General features: G+C 37.5%; 1 protein-coding gene across 1 annotated transcript in view; it reads right to left on the bottom strand.

Annotated features, from left to right (window-relative positions):
• LOC110047627 (uncharacterized) overlaps window positions 1-17471 on the bottom strand; it is a 43183-nt gene that overhangs the window by 13563 nt on the left and 12149 nt on the right. Inside the window, exons 20-53 of the mRNA XM_089273379.1 lie at window positions 16788-16910; window positions 16521-16670; window positions 15853-16002; window positions 15618-15818; window positions 15408-15530; window positions 15071-15220; window positions 14160-14309; window positions 13841-13963; window positions 12224-12346; window positions 11286-11435; window positions 10834-10983; window positions 10592-10741; window positions 9673-9822; window positions 9404-9553; window positions 8913-9035; window positions 8571-8720; window positions 8334-8483; window positions 8022-8144; window positions 6882-7031; window positions 6555-6677; window positions 6104-6226; window positions 5268-5390; window positions 5047-5169; window positions 4517-4639; window positions 3996-4118; window positions 3469-3591; window positions 2819-2944; window positions 2451-2566; window positions 1937-2001; window positions 1262-1407; window positions 1049-1162; window positions 803-928; window positions 614-730; window positions 71-225 (exon numbers count right to left, since the gene is read on the bottom strand). Of these exons, the coding sequence (XP_089129505.1) occupies window positions 71-225; window positions 614-730; window positions 803-928; window positions 1049-1162; window positions 1262-1407; window positions 1937-2001; window positions 2451-2566; window positions 2819-2944; window positions 3469-3591; window positions 3996-4118; window positions 4517-4639; window positions 5047-5169; window positions 5268-5390; window positions 6104-6226; window positions 6555-6677; window positions 6882-7031; window positions 8022-8144; window positions 8334-8483; window positions 8571-8720; window positions 8913-9035; window positions 9404-9553; window positions 9673-9822; window positions 10592-10741; window positions 10834-10983; window positions 11286-11435; window positions 12224-12346; window positions 13841-13963; window positions 14160-14309; window positions 15071-15220; window positions 15408-15530; window positions 15618-15818; window positions 15853-16002; window positions 16521-16670; window positions 16788-16910 (4565 nt within the window). The remainder of the gene's footprint in view (window positions 1-70; window positions 226-613; window positions 731-802; window positions 929-1048; window positions 1163-1261; window positions 1408-1936; window positions 2002-2450; window positions 2567-2818; window positions 2945-3468; window positions 3592-3995; window positions 4119-4516; window positions 4640-5046; window positions 5170-5267; window positions 5391-6103; window positions 6227-6554; window positions 6678-6881; window positions 7032-8021; window positions 8145-8333; window positions 8484-8570; window positions 8721-8912; window positions 9036-9403; window positions 9554-9672; window positions 9823-10591; window positions 10742-10833; window positions 10984-11285; window positions 11436-12223; window positions 12347-13840; window positions 13964-14159; window positions 14310-15070; window positions 15221-15407; window positions 15531-15617; window positions 15819-15852; window positions 16003-16520; window positions 16671-16787; window positions 16911-17471) is intronic.

Raw genomic sequence — 17471 nt, 5'->3', positions numbered from 1 at the left:
CCTTCTAGCTAATTCGAGGAAAGTTTGAAAAAATAGCCATCAAGTCTTAATGACAAATTTTATTCCCTGCAGAAAAGCGTAACATAGAGAGAAAACTATGACATCGGTTAGGAATCCTTGCCTTTTGTTGAAGTTCATGCATGGCTTTTGTCAGGCACCGAGAAAGATCAGGAACTCCCCATACTCCTCCCCTGACACCACTGAAGCAGGTCCTCTGTGCTTCATCTGATTAAAAAATATAACACATTGGCAACATCAATACCATTATCAGACATACTCAGTATAATACTTCGTCGCAGTTTTGACCATCCCGGTTTTCAGTTGTTAAAGATAAAATAAGTGGTTTAAACATCATCACTTATGTATAAAATCGTAGTTCTGAAAGAGATTTCTTCTGCAAAAAAGCCTGCAATAGGATTAAACTTGAATCAAATAGGAATGATCGCCCTGAAGTGAATCGGAACAGAAAAATCCAGTCCTTTTCTTAGATAGACGAATCTGTAATATGCCTAATCAACACCAGTCAACGTATATCACCTGTGGTTGAAGCTCTTCCTCTCTTTAGTTTGCACTTCAATGGCACGCGCATATCTAGGTACAATGTATAACTTACTACTAGTCAGGTGATCCTGAGGACAAGAGCTGATGTCTGTACTGCTTGCTACAGTATGACTCCATAAAATATCTTGACGCCATTCAGCGGAACAATAGGCTAAGTCACCCTCAGACGCTGCGAATCACAGAGTAAGAAATTAAGTGACTGCCAACATACTTACATGAATTCCATGTTTTCATCGTTTACCTCGACATTGTTTCCTGTCGCTATGAAGAAGGAAACCTTGATTGCATAAGCAATGGTAGCTACCATCCGGGTTGTTGATACACACATGCTGACAGCCGCCATTGTTAACCTCGCACTCGTTCAGATCTGAAGACGGCAAAAAATGACAATAAGAACAACTGAAATATATTTGGCTCAATGCATCTTAGTCATAGCATTCTTGGTTCGCCATGTGCCACTAATCCAACTTACTAATTGCGAACTTACCGATGCACTCTCTTCCGTCACCAATGTAACCTCTGGTGCAAACACAATCAAAGGAAGAACCGTTTCTTTCACAATAGGCCTGCTCAGAACACGTTATTGGACAGTCAATTCTCTCTGTAACGAAAAAACGATTTTGTTATAAAGAACGAAAAACTCTATCCGGCAATTTTCTTGCTTATGAAAATTTCTTTCTGGCTGGAAATCTAAACATACCAGCTACTTGTGTGACATGATAACCATCCATCTCTATGGCTAGGTGTTTAAGTCCTCCCCTCTTCACAGCCAGGTTCAGAGGCCTGATTGGTAGTATTGCATCAGAGACAAACGCCATCCAGACCTCAATCAACACAATCCCATCACTAGAATAGAAAATAGATCAATTGGAGAAGACATGAACACTTCTTCTATTTATGCGTTAATGATTTCTACTCAAAATAGAAAGGCAAGGTATGAGGAGATAATTTTTCAAATGCAGTGAGTATTTTATAAATGACTCCATGCAGGAAAGCGACGGTTTGAAGAATCCTTTTCAGGCGATAACTGGAGACTTGACTTTTAATTGATAGGGCAAAAATCGCCAGTTCGAAAAAAAAAAAATTAGGTAACTATCCGCTAAGTCACTAACACTCATTCTCTTCGCTCCTTTGAGTGCAGCATAGGCTACGTCCGCCAAGTCATTTGCTAAATACAATTGTGCTGTACCATGAACGTTCGGTGGAAAGAAGAAAGTGTCTCACGTCCGAAGACCATTGACCAGGATTGCGTGTGGCCCTCTGTACGTATTGAGTAGCTATAATTTCAGGTAACTGGCTAAGGTTAAGTAGCGACTTTCTGGATGGTTTACGTTCGTCTCCTTTCCAGAAGATGATTACATAATATTATTTATACCTGTTATGAAGACCCACAACGTATGTCCGTAAGAACGAAGGGTCATCTCTGTAGACGTACCTTACCTGAAAGAGTTGTAATGTTCATCAGTTAACAGTCTTGGTGGTCTCTGTTTATTCCAGATAAAGGACTAACACGTTAAAAAGATGCTGACCAGTTGGAAGATTGTCCCGATACAATCTTCGTGCCTCACCTTCAACTAACTACTTTACGCAAAGTGGCGTGTACCACACTCCCCCTTTCCCCCCTCGTTGCAATCTCCTTTATTAGTCAGTAATTTCACCTCAGTTCGATTTTGTCACGCTTGCGAAAAACTCTTCTTGAAGACAATTCATGTGCTCCCAGAACCGAGGTACAGCGAAGAAAAGTGGAACGTGAATAGCGATACAGCTGTAACAGGGGATCTATTTGACTAGCTGTTTACTCCTGGTGATAATGTCTAAGTCAAGACGCAATATGAAAAGTTGAATAATTCTCTCACTAAATAAAACAAAAAATAAAACGAAAATAATACCCCTTGTTCTATTTCCAAGGCAAGGGTTTGGAATTGTGAGGAGTTGGACATTCGATATTCCTCACGCCATCTGCTTGTTGGAAGCTTTAAGTCAATCATGTAAACCAGATCTAGTGCTGTAATATGATAACACAAGTTAGAGGTTAGTTGCTGAAATCATATGTAGAGTTTGTTAGCTTGAACGACGGTTAGACTGCACACACTCCTAGCCCCGGATCAAGAAAATGGATGGGATCGATTTTAAGTGACGTCTGCACCAACTTTTTTGATGTCTCTTCAAAGTTGCAGTGAAATGTTTTTTAAACTCAGCTCATCGATGTTTCGTTAGCTAGAAACAGTTACTTAAAACAAAGCGCAAAGTAACTTACCAATGCAATGAGTACCATTCCCTTTGAAGCCCAGTGCACACGTACACTGAAAGAAAGGCATAAGATTGGTGCAGACACCGTACATCTTGTGACAGTTATGCATCTTCTCTTTGCATTCGTTTATATCTGAACATTAAAAAAATATATAATAATAAGTAGATAGATTAATACGTGTAAATAAAAATGAAGAAACCGTTATAAACTTGACTGCATTATCTATGAATTGCTGAAAAACAAATGCGTGAAAAAAATAACGTGCAATCAGACTGGATTCGCTTGACGTTAGTTGCTGATGATAAGACATTTGCATAATATCGCGCACATAGGAATTTTAATTCTTTTAACAACTTTTACATTTAATGAACTTTTAGTCTTGACAATCATGTTGGATACATGGAAATGCCCATTAATTCTGCTTTTAACATTTGAAACCAACTTAACAAGTTCATAAGATAATTGATTGAACTTAAACAGAAGCCGACTAAAATTAAAATTAAAACTACTCAAGTAAGTGAAAATTGAAAACCGCCAGACTTAGATTTATAAAATGTTTTCAATTAGGATATTTTTAATCTCGGTAAGGAAGATTTATGCACGAAACAATCCGATGCGTACGTTTGACTAGCTGTCAAGCATGTTCTGTTGCATACCAAAGCAGTCGGATCCATTGTAGCGGTATCCTGGTTGACACACGCATTGGAAGCTGCCATATGTGTTGTTACACGTTGAAGTTCCATTACAGTCATCTGTCCCAGTTAAGCACTCGTCCCAATCTTTAACATAGAATGAAACAGCAAACAAATGGTTGGTGCTTGAAGAACAATTAGAAAGTAATTAATAGAAATACACGCCCTGATAAAGCAGGAAGCAAAGTGTAAGTTCTGGAATAAAATATATATAATTTTCGGCCGTGTTTCATTGAAATCAATCGATTTAGGTTCGTTGGGCTTTCAGTATTCTGCGGGGAAAGACTTTTCGGTTGGATCGGTTGGACTTTAAAAACTGACATCAAGGAGCTGATTTGGTTGAACTGTTCCAGAAAAACATTTCCGACCATATTCGCTTTAATTTAGGGGTTAATAAATGTTTAAAAAACGGTTGTTAGAAACAAACTAAAGAAAATTAAATGAATGATAATTTTCACTGCACAAAATGTCAGTGGCAACATTTCGGATACCTTGACAATATGTTCCATTTCCAGCGAAGCCGGGAGTGCAGTTGCAATAAAACGAACCATTGGTGTTCGTACATTCAGCGACATCATGGCAATTGTGAGTTCCCATCGAGCATTCGTTGTTATCTAAAACCCAGTCACATATACAGGGTAACATTAAGATTTCAGTCCTAATGAAGAATTAGACAATAGCATGTAGTGCAGGAACAAAATAACTAAGAAGGAAATAATATAAACGCTTGCCAGTAAAACTTGTACAACTGCTTGTGAAATGCCAAGTAATGAAAGTTTTATTAATTCCGTCTTCCTTGTCAGTAAAAAAGGCGTTTAGTCTTCCAGACATCTCTCCGGAATCGTTTTCGCTGAGTAAATAAATGGCTTGCGAGTGCACTTTGCATTCCTTAAGGTCGGTCAACTAATGTGTGTTCTTTGCCATCTATTTCTTTTCTATTTCTTGTCTTTTTTTTTAGGTTCATGAAATTGGTAAAATGATAAAATTAAAGACATTTACGGAAGTTTCTAACCTGAGCAACGGAAACCGTCTCCAGAAAATCCTGGAGAACAAGTGCAATAGAAGGATCCTTTATTGTTGAAGCAATCCGCGCCCCAGCTGCAGTTATGTGTTCCTGTTTCACATTCGTTGATATCTGAAACATAAAGTTCGAGGGTTATTTGAACGGAAAAACCTGGACTATTTTTTACGTGATCTCTTGAAAATTAAGCCACATATCACTTATTATATCGAACTTGAAACACTCTTTTCTCAGTCAGTTAATAAATTCAAGCCGCCTGTCAGTTTTCAGGAATGATTTTGAAGTTAATATATTAAAAAAAAAATGATTTGCAGACAGTTTTTGCGACTAATTTGTCAATTGCCGAATAAAATAAAACTGTTCTTTGCGGTCTGTTAGCTGTCAGTGTATATATAAATAGATAGAAAAGATCTACGTTCAAGATCTACCTAATTTCTTTTGTTCTTACAAATCATTTTTCTTACAAATGAATGTTAGGTATACCTTAGTACTTAATTGACTCTAGGCAGTCTTAAGCTTACCTGTGCAACTGACACCATCACCAGAGTAGCCAACCAAACAGGTGCAATTAAACGATCCATCGGTATTGGTACAGAAGGAATCTGCATGACAGTTATCCATCTCAACTTCACATTCATCAGTATCTAAAGGAATATGAGCAAACGGAAAACACATTGCAGTTTCATTCATGCATGTTCATACAAAGTGCTGTGGCAACAAAGTCTACACTGAGGTGCCTCACCAGTACAGTTATATCCTGTGCCATGATAACCAGGATTACAACGACAAGTGAACGATCCTTTTGTGTTGGTACAAGTAGCATGTTCATCGCAGCTATGGGTGCCCAGGCTGCACTCGTCCACGTCTATGGAGATAAAAACAAAACTTATGGTCATATTTCGGACGAAAACGTCTTTTACAATGTAAGTCATCTCATCGAAAGCTCGGTTGATTTCGTTGAATTGTCCCAGTGGAACACTAGTAGTTTCTTTCTGTTTTGTTTGACACTCAGTTTCTGTTTCAATCGAGCTCCAGTCAAGCCAGCTGAATGGTGTATATCAGAAGAAAGCTTGAAACGTATCGCGTCACTCAATTTCTTTCTAGTACACAAAACTCTTCCAGTTAAAAGTGATAACAACCTTAGTCTATAAGCTTATCTTACGCATCTCATCTTATTTGATGTGGTCACCTCTTATCTCATCACGTCTTTTCACATTGGGCTTATCTTATGCTCTTTTAATCCTTTCTTCTATATCAGATAATCTAATTTTTTCACTTAATAATTACTGAAGCAGAATTGTTTGTGAAAAGCAGTGTGGTCAGTTTTGCTACACAAGGATAGCAAACAGCCTTAAATACAACATGAGCATTACGAGACGGTCTCGTAAACAAACACCAAACTACAAAACAAAATAAACGGAGAAGGTCTATTAGCTAACAGCAGGGAAACGAACTTAATAAGTTTACTTCTCTTGTATTGTCACTGAAAAGCCCCATCAGGGGAGTGTCAATAAACTATTGATTTGATTTGAATCAATTTGCAAAGTATTTTGTGCAACTTTGATGAGTTCTTGTTACCTGTGCAGTTGACTCCATCGCCGGTATAACCCACTTGGCACGCGCAATAAAACGAGCCATTTGTATTGGTGCAGATACCATCGACATGACAATTATGTGAATCATCTGAGCATTCATCGATATCTGACAAAAGTACAGTAAAGTTCATAAAAGTCATCAATATTCTGATCCCTTTTCACCATCATAGATAACGCATACTGGCAGAGAAAAGTCACCATCTTCTCAACGCGTCATCAATAAGAAAGAGCTAATAGTAAGCGAAATAAAACGGTTTTGATAAATCATGTAAAAGTTAGCTAAATGGGCCATTGAAGACGTCTAAAAGCAGTGACAAATTAATTAAATCAAATAAAGTATGTAATTCAAAATATACTTTAAAAATAATTATTTAGTGCCTGGTTTGAATGGATGATTAGGGGAGATTTTTTAGTTTTTGTTGCCCGAAACTAACCTTCACATCGAACACCATCTCCAGAGTAACCAGTGTTGCAGGTGCACTGAAAAGATCCTTTAGTGTTGTTACAATGGGCATTAACATCACAGTTATCCGTATTAGTTTCACACTCGTCAATATCTAATGGGAAATAAGTCAACATTATTTTTGGCACAATAGTTGGTTTATAATAGTTCAAAATAGCAACTAACGCTTCTTTTTAGTCATATGTAAGAGTTTTTTTCTTCAAGTTGAACTCCATTTATAGAAATTAACGAGCCTTATATGTAGTCCTTACTATAGATTCAAGGTAAGGTATCGCAATATCGCAGAACTTCAACTTACCTAAACACACAACTCCGTCTCCAGAATATCCCAAGTGACACGTGCAGTAAAACGATCCCTTTGTGTTTGTACAGTTAGCATCGTAATGGCAGTTATGCGCGTAATGTGAATGGTTGGCTGAGAGTTCCTGGGGCAAGCACTCGTCGATGTCTGAGAATTTAATAGGAAGACTGTTGTTGGGACATATACATGAGACCTTGCAATAAATTCAAGATTTTCATTGCACTATCATCGAAAACAAATGAGGGCATCAGGACAAATTAACCTATTCGTAGTAGAGCGGCTTCCAACTGAGTGTCGTAAACACAAAACCAAAGAAGTCATTTAACCAATCGCGATATCTACAGACAATCCAGTGTATCCATCAAACGTCAGAGCAATACATGTAGTCGACCAAAAGCACGGGAAGACGTGTGTGGGGCGAGTCACGCTTGTTTTTGGATGAGAAGGTGCCGTGAGTTTTTTTTTATGCCAACGCAATCGCTTAGCGAGGTAGTGACAAACCAAAACAAATGCGACACAAGTGAAAACTGCGTTATGTTAAAGTAACTCATCACTAATAACTTTCTAATAAAGATCTGAAAATAACACGCATAATAAATGGCTTCCTTTGTGGGAGCCATAATTAGCCTTCCGTTGACGAATCATCCAAAATAATTAGTATACACATGGTACCTTAATAAGAGCATAATGCTATCACGTGCTTGAAATAAGAATTCAATTTTACTGTCTTAAAACAGGTAGAAATATAAATTTACCTCGGTCCCTCTATCTCACACAGTTTGTCATGGTTGGTGATTTACGAAACTAATGCGTTTACGATTCTTAAATGCCTGAAATACTAGTTCTTTAACACATTTCTGGTCAACTATCGGTAGTTATTTTAAAAAATTTCCCCTTGCTTTCAATGTCGCAGACTCGCAGTGATATCTTTTCGATAAATGAAAATTTCATTCAACAGCTATCCGCCAAGTTTATTTGTCCAGATGACATGGGTGGCATAGCTTGGTAACCAAGCTTAGAAGTGTAATTTTCAACGCATAGTCCACATAGAGCAGTGAATATATCGTTATAAGGTGAGCATCCGACCAATCAGAATGTCCCATTCTTGAATTTACCTTTAGAAATTTATAATCTTACCTTCACAAATCACTCCATCTCCAGAGTACCCCGTATGACACGTGCAGTAGAATGATCCCTTTGTGTTCGTGCAGTTGGCATCCACGTGACAGTTGTCTGTATTTGTGCCACATTCATCAATATCTAAACAAAGAAGAAACATAACTTTGGAAAATGACACGAACAGGAAAGGTAACAAAAAGTAATCAACGCAGTCAAACAATGGATTAGCTTAACCATTGTAAGGTAATGCAAATACAGTATAACTAGTAATTAAATGGTACGGATATTTGTATTGTCTACCTAGCAGTCTACAATCTTCAGTTAACTTACCGGTACACAAGACTCCATCTCCGCTATATCCCACGAGACATGTGCAATAAAATGAGCCTTTTGAGTTGGTGCAGGTAGAATCATCATGGCAATTATGGGCCAAATATTTATAGGCATCACTGATTCCATCAGGTTCGCATTCGTTCACGTCTGTGAGGACCCCAAACAAGAAAAGTGTCAGGTAAGAAAAGCCAAATTAATATTATCCTTCAAAGAGTGATGTATACAATGGCTTACCAACGCAGTTAACTCCATTTCCAGAATACCCATTGAGACAAGTGCAGTAGAATGAACCCTTTGTGTTTGTGCAGTTGGAGTCGTCACGACAATCATTCGCGTAATATGTATGATTGACAGATAAGGTATCCGGTGCACATTCATTGATATCTAAAAAACAAACGAAGAAGAGTATTAAATCAGTAATTCGATTAGTGTAACTTCCCCTGAGTTCCACTTTTCACAGATCTACTTTTTTGACTTGCGAGAAAATTCATCGTCTACACTCCGTCAAAAAGGCAGACAGATATGACATGTCACTTCATGAGCAAGCATCAGGAGAATACTTTTGTAGCTCCTCACCTACACACATGACACCATCTCCAGAGTATCCCGTATGACAGGTGCAGAAGAATGATCCTTTGGTGTTGGTGCAGTTGGCATCAACGTGGCAGTTATCCGTGTTTGTCTGGCACTCCTCAATATCTTGGGAAAACAACAGACGCAGATTCATTATTATTTTATCAATTGCATAATTTCTTGGTCTTGAAGTATTGAAAGAAACTTCGAACATGAAATAAAAAAATCAAAAAATATATATATCACAATGGCAAGCGACATGGAAAAAAGATAATGAAACTGAAGATGTTATTCTTATAATTAGGCCAGGCTAAATTTGTTAAATGGATAAAATTAAATGTTTATATTATAGGAGATGACCTCACACCCTCGTCCGACAGACTGGCTGACATTGATTACCTCAGCGTTTAATACGTTAATTAAACAAAAGCAGTTTAAACTATTTTAGTTTCTTTTAGTTAGTTATGTGGTTTTGCACTTCAGCTGATCCTCACCAAGGCACGTGACCCCGTTTCCAGAATACCCGTTCAGACATGTGCAGTAAAATGATCCCTTAGTGTTGGTACAGTTAGCATCATCGTGGCAATAGTGAGCAAGATGTTTGTATTCCTCAGATATTTCACTTGGGTAACATTCGTTTACATCTGATGAAAGGGAAAAAATGAGAATGGGTCACCTTTTATAAAACTTAGTTAACTGAAACAGAACTTAAGAAATGTATTTCAGAGGTCAGTTTCCAGATAAGTTATTCTAATTCCTTAACCTTGACAAATCACTCCATCGCCAGAATATCCCGTATGGCATGTACAGTAGAATGAGCCGTTTGTGTTGGTACAGTTAGCATCAGTATGGCAGTTGTGCGCGTAGTGACTGTGGATTGACGCAAGGTCGTCCGATCGGCATTCGTTGATATCTGCAATTTGATTATAGTAGCTGGTTAGTAATTCACTGTGCATCTAACTTAGTGCGCGTAATTTCGCGTTCACGTTATAACTTAGTTTGCTAATGAGATAAATGGCCGTTTACTTATTAATGTGCATAATGACCTATCTTCCATCACGTGTGTGCCTTGACGATACAGCCAATCAGAAAATAAATAAAGCAGTGGAATATTCGGGAAGAGTCCCACAGGTAGTATTCAGTGTCGTGTTCCCTACGTTCTTCACAGGGGCAACGGAATTCTGCCCCTCAAAAAACCCCTGAAATACACGAATGCGTCAGTCATTTTTCAATTAGCTCAGTTTGAATTTTCCAAGAAGCTTAAACATGAAGAAAAGCATAACTTTCTCTTAAATTAATCTTTCTTAAGTGGAAATTACACGAAAAAAACATGATTTTCCGACACGCTATCGAATTTATTATGAATCAACACAACCCAAGAACAAAATATCCCATACAAAACAAACATTCAGCGACAAGAAATCTGAATGACGTTCCCCCGTCAGACGATGTCTGGCGGACAGAGAATTTTGAGGAAAGGTTACTCAGCATACAGTGTACTTTAAATTCTACTCATAAATCAGTCGGGAACAGTCTCTGGAGAGGTTCATATCATCATTATTCACAGAGGAATCATAACAGATTAACAGGTGGTTTGTGAACTCCTTTATTATCTTTACACAATTATAGTACTTTTTGAAAACATCATCAAGGCGATCAGTTGAACATTGGTAATCACTTACCGACGCAAGTGACTCCATCTCCAGAGAATCCAGTCTTGCACGTGCAATAAAATGAACCTTTGGTATTCGTGCAGTTTGCATCAGCGTGGCAATTGTGAGCAAGATGTTTGTAGTCATCAGATATGCTAGCAGGAGAGCATTCATCGATATCTGAAAATCAATCAAAAGATAAATATAAAACGCTTACATAGGCTGGCTGCCAGACAAGGAAAGTGAAATGAAATGTCAAAAAAGCTTTTCACCTTCACAGGTAACTCCATCCCCTGAATACCCAACTAAACAGCCGCAATAGTACGACCCTTTGGTGTTGGTGCAATTTGCATCGTCGTGGCAGATGTGAGCCAGGTGCTGATATTCAGATGACAAACCAGAAGGAAAACACTCGTTTATATCTAAGTGATAAAATAACACATAATGAAATACACTGTACTAAAGAAACAATCTTTAGTGTATACAGTACCGAGTTCACAAATGACTGACCATATTTTAAGTATTTGGTCAGCCATATTACCGATATTTTGTCAAGACGAAACCTCAGTGTCATCTGTTGGGACGCTTTCATTCAAGCTTGTTCAGCTGACTTCTATATTAAAACTGTTAGATTCAGCGACATTAACGAAAAACGAACGCCTTGCAAAATGATACTGACGCTTTAGTGTCTCAGCTTCTAATGTCTTACAGTACATGCACGCACCTTCACAGATAACGCCATCTCCAGAGTATCCCGTATGACACGTGCAATAAAACGAGCCTTTGGTGTTGGAGCAGTTGGCATCAGGATGACAGTTATGAGCAAGATGTGAATAACGATCAGATATGCTTCCTGGCGAGCATTCGTCTATATCTGAAAATTAATTGGGAGGAGGGCTGTTAAAATATTCTGCATGTAAGGAATATAATTAATTTATAATAGCTACAAGCATTTCTGATGCTATCAAAAGCATGCTGATTGTTACAAACTTTCTTAACGGCCACTTCCACTTAGACAAAACAAAGTTGTTAATTAACTTCAAGTTGATAATTAATGACAATTTCTTTTGAATTTTGTCCTTTCACTCGTCTGCGGGGAGAGGCTTTTTCGTACAACAACAACAACAACAATGCTTTATTTACTCTAGACACATTTGCAAAGAAAATTACAATAACTTAGGGAAAAGATATGTGCTTAAAGTCGAGCCAGGGGATAAATGAACCTTGCGGGTTCCGAGTTATGCAGAAATCTTGAATTTTATGCAGTACGGTCTTATAACGTGAACAAACAAAGAAGGTTTATATTGCTTACTAACTGGATACCTGCCTGAGTAGCCTTCGTGCGAACTTCTTTGTTTCCTTTCACGTGTAAAAGGAACTTGAAATAGAAGACGTCTGTACGCAGGCTACCCCCTGTGTAACCTGTACCTACCTAGTCTATTTAGGTTACTACTTGCGAAAAGCACTGCAAACCTTGTATACGGCAAAGATTAATCTTCTACTGATTTTCATTACAGCAGTTAAAAATATATTTGTTGATAGTTGAAGCATAGCGAGGTGTCAGATTAGTTGTCTTAGATAATACGACTGTTGTCTGAATCGCTTAGATTCCAAACAACTGTTTTCACAAGATACTTATGAAGGGAAAGTTTCAACACATACCTACACAGCCAACCCCATCTCCTGAGTAACCAGTCAAACAAGTGCAGTAGAAAGAACCCTTCGTGTTAGAGCAGTTGGAATCAGCATGGCAGTTATGGGTCCCAACAACACACTCGTTAATATCTACAATAGAAACAGAAACTTCTTGTGACAACCAGTACGAAAGGTAAATGTGTCATATCACGAAGTACCGTCATACCTTCAGCCGCCGATAGATGTAGAAAATGTAAGATAAAAGCAACTTCGAAAAACCTTTTGCAAACTTAAAATATAAGGATAGGGAGGAAATGATAACACAGTCAGAAAACGTACCATAATGATGTGCTGAACGTACATTGACAGCCAACCAAAAGGTGACAGACCAGGAATGGCATTAAGGCTGATCATGACATTGCTTCAATTTTATTTTCCCGTTTTAACACTCTTGTACTTATAATTAGTATTTTTGCAATTCATTTTGTTAGTTTATTAATATTCGTCTGTCACCTTCTGGTTAGCCCTGTGTCCTGATTAGGCAAATCATCATTTTGCTATATGTTTGCTAATGGTCTTGTAATCACAGCCGAAAACATGGTGTTTACTCAGTTCTGTGTCACTTCAGTATGCTTATACAGATTCCTCGGAGTTGTTGTTATTTTTCCTGTAGTTTTTAACCGTTTTGCATTGAATTTTCTCACCCATGTAAATGTATATTAATGCCTTGGGTTGCAATCTCGATACATTCATTTCTTACATATACCATAATAGCCGGAATAATAGACAAATTAGTTTCCTTGTAATCTTTGTAACAATTTATGAATAATTCTATCATTAGGTGATAACGGAAGGGTAAGAATTACAACCGAGCAGGTGATAGTTTGTCGCCAAATAAACTTTTTATTCCATATGAGTACTTTACCAACAAATTAAGTCTTTTCATGTATTATTTATTAACGCAACTGATGCTCGAGGTTTTGGTCTGGGATATTAGTAGACCTTTCCCGCATTCAACTTCAGTGCTAATAACGAACCAGAGCGTGGTTGGGGTGGACATTTTCATACATTTGTTGTATTTTTGTCAGCCTTGACCTCGACTCGTCACCCTGTTTGTTGGAAAGCGGGAAAGGTTTATTATTCCCCGCGTCGTATAAACAAATACGTGTACCTCAGTGACAATGTAGACATCAAAAGCTAGTCATTGTTATCACATCCAATCATGATCTTAAAATCAGAGCTGACCGAGTAAGTACAAGGGCGCTTCAAATTTAGCCAAAAATTCCAAAAATTCGAAACGGAGAAATTGGTACGGAAATTTCCTGGGAAGGTTTCCAGAAAATCTGGAAATTTGTTGAATTTCTGAAAAGCGAACCATTCAACCGAAATTCCGTAAATTCTGGGAGGAAAATAAAATGGAACGGTAATTACTGCACGGAATTTCCGAAAATTTGGGTATACCTCGCGCCGGTTTATCCTAATTACCGAAAATTCCTGGAAATGATGTTCCAATCGTCACTGGAAATTTCCGGAAATTCAAAATAGAACTGTTCATCGAATGGAAGGCGCCAAAAGTGTTGTAGCTTTAGCAGGATTCTTTGAAAACCCTTGTATTTATATAGAGCATTCACTTGATATAACTACCTGAACAAAGCACTCCATCTCCAGAGTATCCCGTGTGACAAGTGCAGTAAAACGAGCCTTTGGTGTTGGTACAGTTGGCGTCGACATGACAGTTGTCAGTTTGGGTGTGGCATTCTTCAATGTCTGCAATAAATACGGTTATCATGGGAAAAACTAAACTATGGCACAACTATTAGAGAAAAAAAACATCATTAGAATGGTTAGTATATTAGCTATTAAATGACTTCAGATATCCCTAATAATATATGCTATCTAATGGTTATGGATCAGGAGTTAGTACGTTAAAAGGTATTTGCTTAGTCTCGCATTTCTTACGTACCAATACAAGTGACTCCATCTCCAGAGTATCCCGTATGACACGTGCAATAGAAAGAACCCTTGGTGTTGGTGCAGTTGGCGTCGTCATGGCAATTGTGTGCTAGATGTGCATATCGTGAGGATATTTGTGCCGGGTAACATTCATTTACATCTGTAACAGAAACGAACACGTAACGTTGACGGTCGTCATCAACCAATAGTTCAAAGTGCGTTAGTCTCTTGTAAACTGCTGCCTCAACTATGCCTCAATAACACAGAGAAAACAATATTTCTATTTAACAATGCTGACACTTTTATTTGTAAAAAACTAGGTTACTTTACATATGAAGCACTACAAATAAGAGAACTTTGTAACCCTAGAACTTAAAATGAAGAATCTTGTAACTAACTATGTTTATTTTTCTTTCTGGTTGCTGTTGTAATTTGTTTCGTGTTTGAATTTTTATTTAACGATTATGTATTTAGGTAACATCATTTATATGGGAATACCAATAAATTGTTGTTGTTGTTATAGTCACTTCGTTTAGTGTATACAATAGACCTTGCTCATACAAAACTTGCAGACAATTTCGGAGATGTTATTTCTTAAGTTAATTTTTTGACACTTTTTATGTCATTTCGGACAATTGTCGAACAAAAAGTTCGGACACTTTGCTGGATGATAGCTAACGCATTCACACCACGTCGAGAATCAGACTGTAATTCGTTATGATAATGATTCATACTAATTCATTATTAGTAGAGGGTTCAGTTTTTTAACTTGGTGATAACATGACGATCATTCAAATACTAAAGAGTAATATCAAGGCAAGCAACTTTTATAATGCTGCGTTTTTGATTTTGACGTACGTTAACAACTCAAATCTCATTCGTAGGATATTACAAACGTGTTAATAAGATACTGTCAGTTACCGACGCAAATAACCCCATCTCCTGAGTACCCATGGTGACATGTACAGTAGAAAGACCCTTTCGTGTTCGTACAGTTAGCATCATTATGGCAGTTGTGTGAATAATGGCTGTGTTCAATCGCCAGAGTTTCCACTTGACATTCACTGATATCTAAATTCAAAAGTACAAACAAATTCATGACGTGAATTTACAACGTATTCTAGCTCTTTTTACCCCCCTTCCTCGATAATGGCCTCATTCAAATAATAATCCCCTCTTGGCGAAAGCTCCCACCAATATTATTGAAGGAATATGACTACTGTTTCATTGACATCTATCTAAATGATATCTAACTGACCAACGCAAGTGACTCCATCTCCAGAGTATCCCGTATGACACGTGCAGTAGAATGATCCTTTGGTGTTGGTGCAGTTGGCGTCAGCATGGCAGTTGTGTGTGCCAGATGCACACTCGTCGATATCTAGAAGTTAATTGTTGTTCAATTCAGTTAATAATCAATTTTATCCTTTTACCCGAAATACCCGAAGGTGTTAAAAATTAGCATCACCTTCGCACTTTCTCCCGTTTCCATAGTAACCATCCTGACAGCCGCAGTTGTACGATCCTTTAGTGTTTGTGCAGTTGGCATCACCGTGGCACATATGAGCCAGATGTTGATAGTCAGCTGATAATCCAGATGGGTCGCATTCGTTGATATCTGTGTAAGGGCAATTTGCAAGGTACAAAAAATGAATACATTGTAAATGAACTTACATTTCGCAAAATATACCCAATAGTATTACCAACACACACAACTCCATCTCCAGAGTATCCAGTATAACACGTGCAGTAGAATGATCCATTAGTGTTGGTGCAGTTGGCGTCACCATGACAGTTATGGGCAAGGTGGGCATATTCAGTAGATATAAGATCAGGAAAACACTCGTCAATGTCTGAAAAAGATTTAAAAAGATGCAATTAAGGAAAAATATATATAAAAAAAATACGTTAATGGTTTTATATTAGTGGAGTTCGTTCCTTGCAAAAAAGAGATTCCAATATCTTCTTGGACCTGTTTGATGAAATTTTTATTGTGGCTCTTTTAAAAGTATAAAGACTTCTCCGAAACTGTGCACGATATTGCTGTCACAGTTATTTTCTGAATGCTCAGCCACTTTCCTTACACTTGAAGCAATATTATCGGCTAGACAAAATTGTTATAAAAATGTTTCAACTTAAGACCAACTGTTAGTAAATATCGGGAAGCAAACAGGATGCTCTTTTGCATTGGCTTGTTTTCCAAATTATTAGATGATTTTGTTGAAACCAGCTTTAACTAGAAAGAAGAGTTTACGATAAGAAGAAACGATAGAGCTGACCGGCTGAGAGTAGAAATCTAGCATAGCTTGCATTTTATTACATGTAATACTGAATGAACATGGTGTGAAAATTGCAAACTCATCCATTTTACCAATGCATGTAACTCCATCCCCAGAATATCCCAAATGACACGTGCAGTAGAATGATCCTTTAGTGTTGGTGCAGTTGGCATCAGCATGGCAGTTGTGAGTAAGATGAAGATATTCATCCGATATTTGACCAGGAAAACACTCGTTCACATCTAAACCACAAGGAACCAAGGAAATGACAACTTTTAATTAAACTATAAAACCATGGTAACTGCGTTAATTTACAAAATAATTCGTGAAATTTAACTTGTTGGTTAAACTGCACTCACCATTACATGTGACCCCGTCTCCAGAGTAACCATGGTGACAAGTACAATAAAATGATCCTTTGGTGTTAGTACAGTTTGCATCATCATGACAATTGTCAGTATCAGTTGTGCATTCCTCGATATCTTAAAAGTAAGAAAGGATTCGAGTGGTCACAGCTTTTTTAGTTATTACCATAAAAAAATTCATTGATAAATTCATTAATTGCAAGAATCATCGCATCTGTGACTGCCATTATCGAGAACTAATTGACTTTTCAGACTATTATCAATACATTTAAATTACTAATAAAGGTTAATTGAGGTTAAATGTTAGTAACGGAAAAGTTAAATTTAGATATACAATGTTTTTATATTGAAGATAAACGAGAAAACTTCAAACGTTGACTTTTCACTTCACAACTTTGCATACGTTAATGTCTCACGGTCAACCTACGGAAAAACTGAACCAAAGTCAAACAGGTACTGTTTTTAAGGATACACATGTGTTGTAACACAGTGCATCATTGATTAGTATATTGACAGGGTTTATTGTATATTACAGGATTACAAATCTAACTTAAACTTAGACGTATAAAGCTACTTAGTTAGGTAATTTACGGATGGATCAGGAGTTAGATGGATGTTAGTAATGGTTAAATAATCCATATAAGAGTCCTATCATTAGCCTCATTTACCATCCTTCAT

The sequence above is a fragment of the Orbicella faveolata genome, unplaced genomic scaffold (genome assembly GCF_042242905.1).
Source record: "Orbicella faveolata isolate gen_17 unplaced genomic scaffold, um_ofav_v1 contig_35, whole genome shotgun sequence".
In the NCBI taxonomy this organism is placed as follows: domain Eukaryota; kingdom Metazoa; phylum Cnidaria; class Anthozoa; order Scleractinia; family Merulinidae; genus Orbicella; species Orbicella faveolata.
This window is presented reverse-complemented; position numbering and strand designations above follow the sequence as displayed.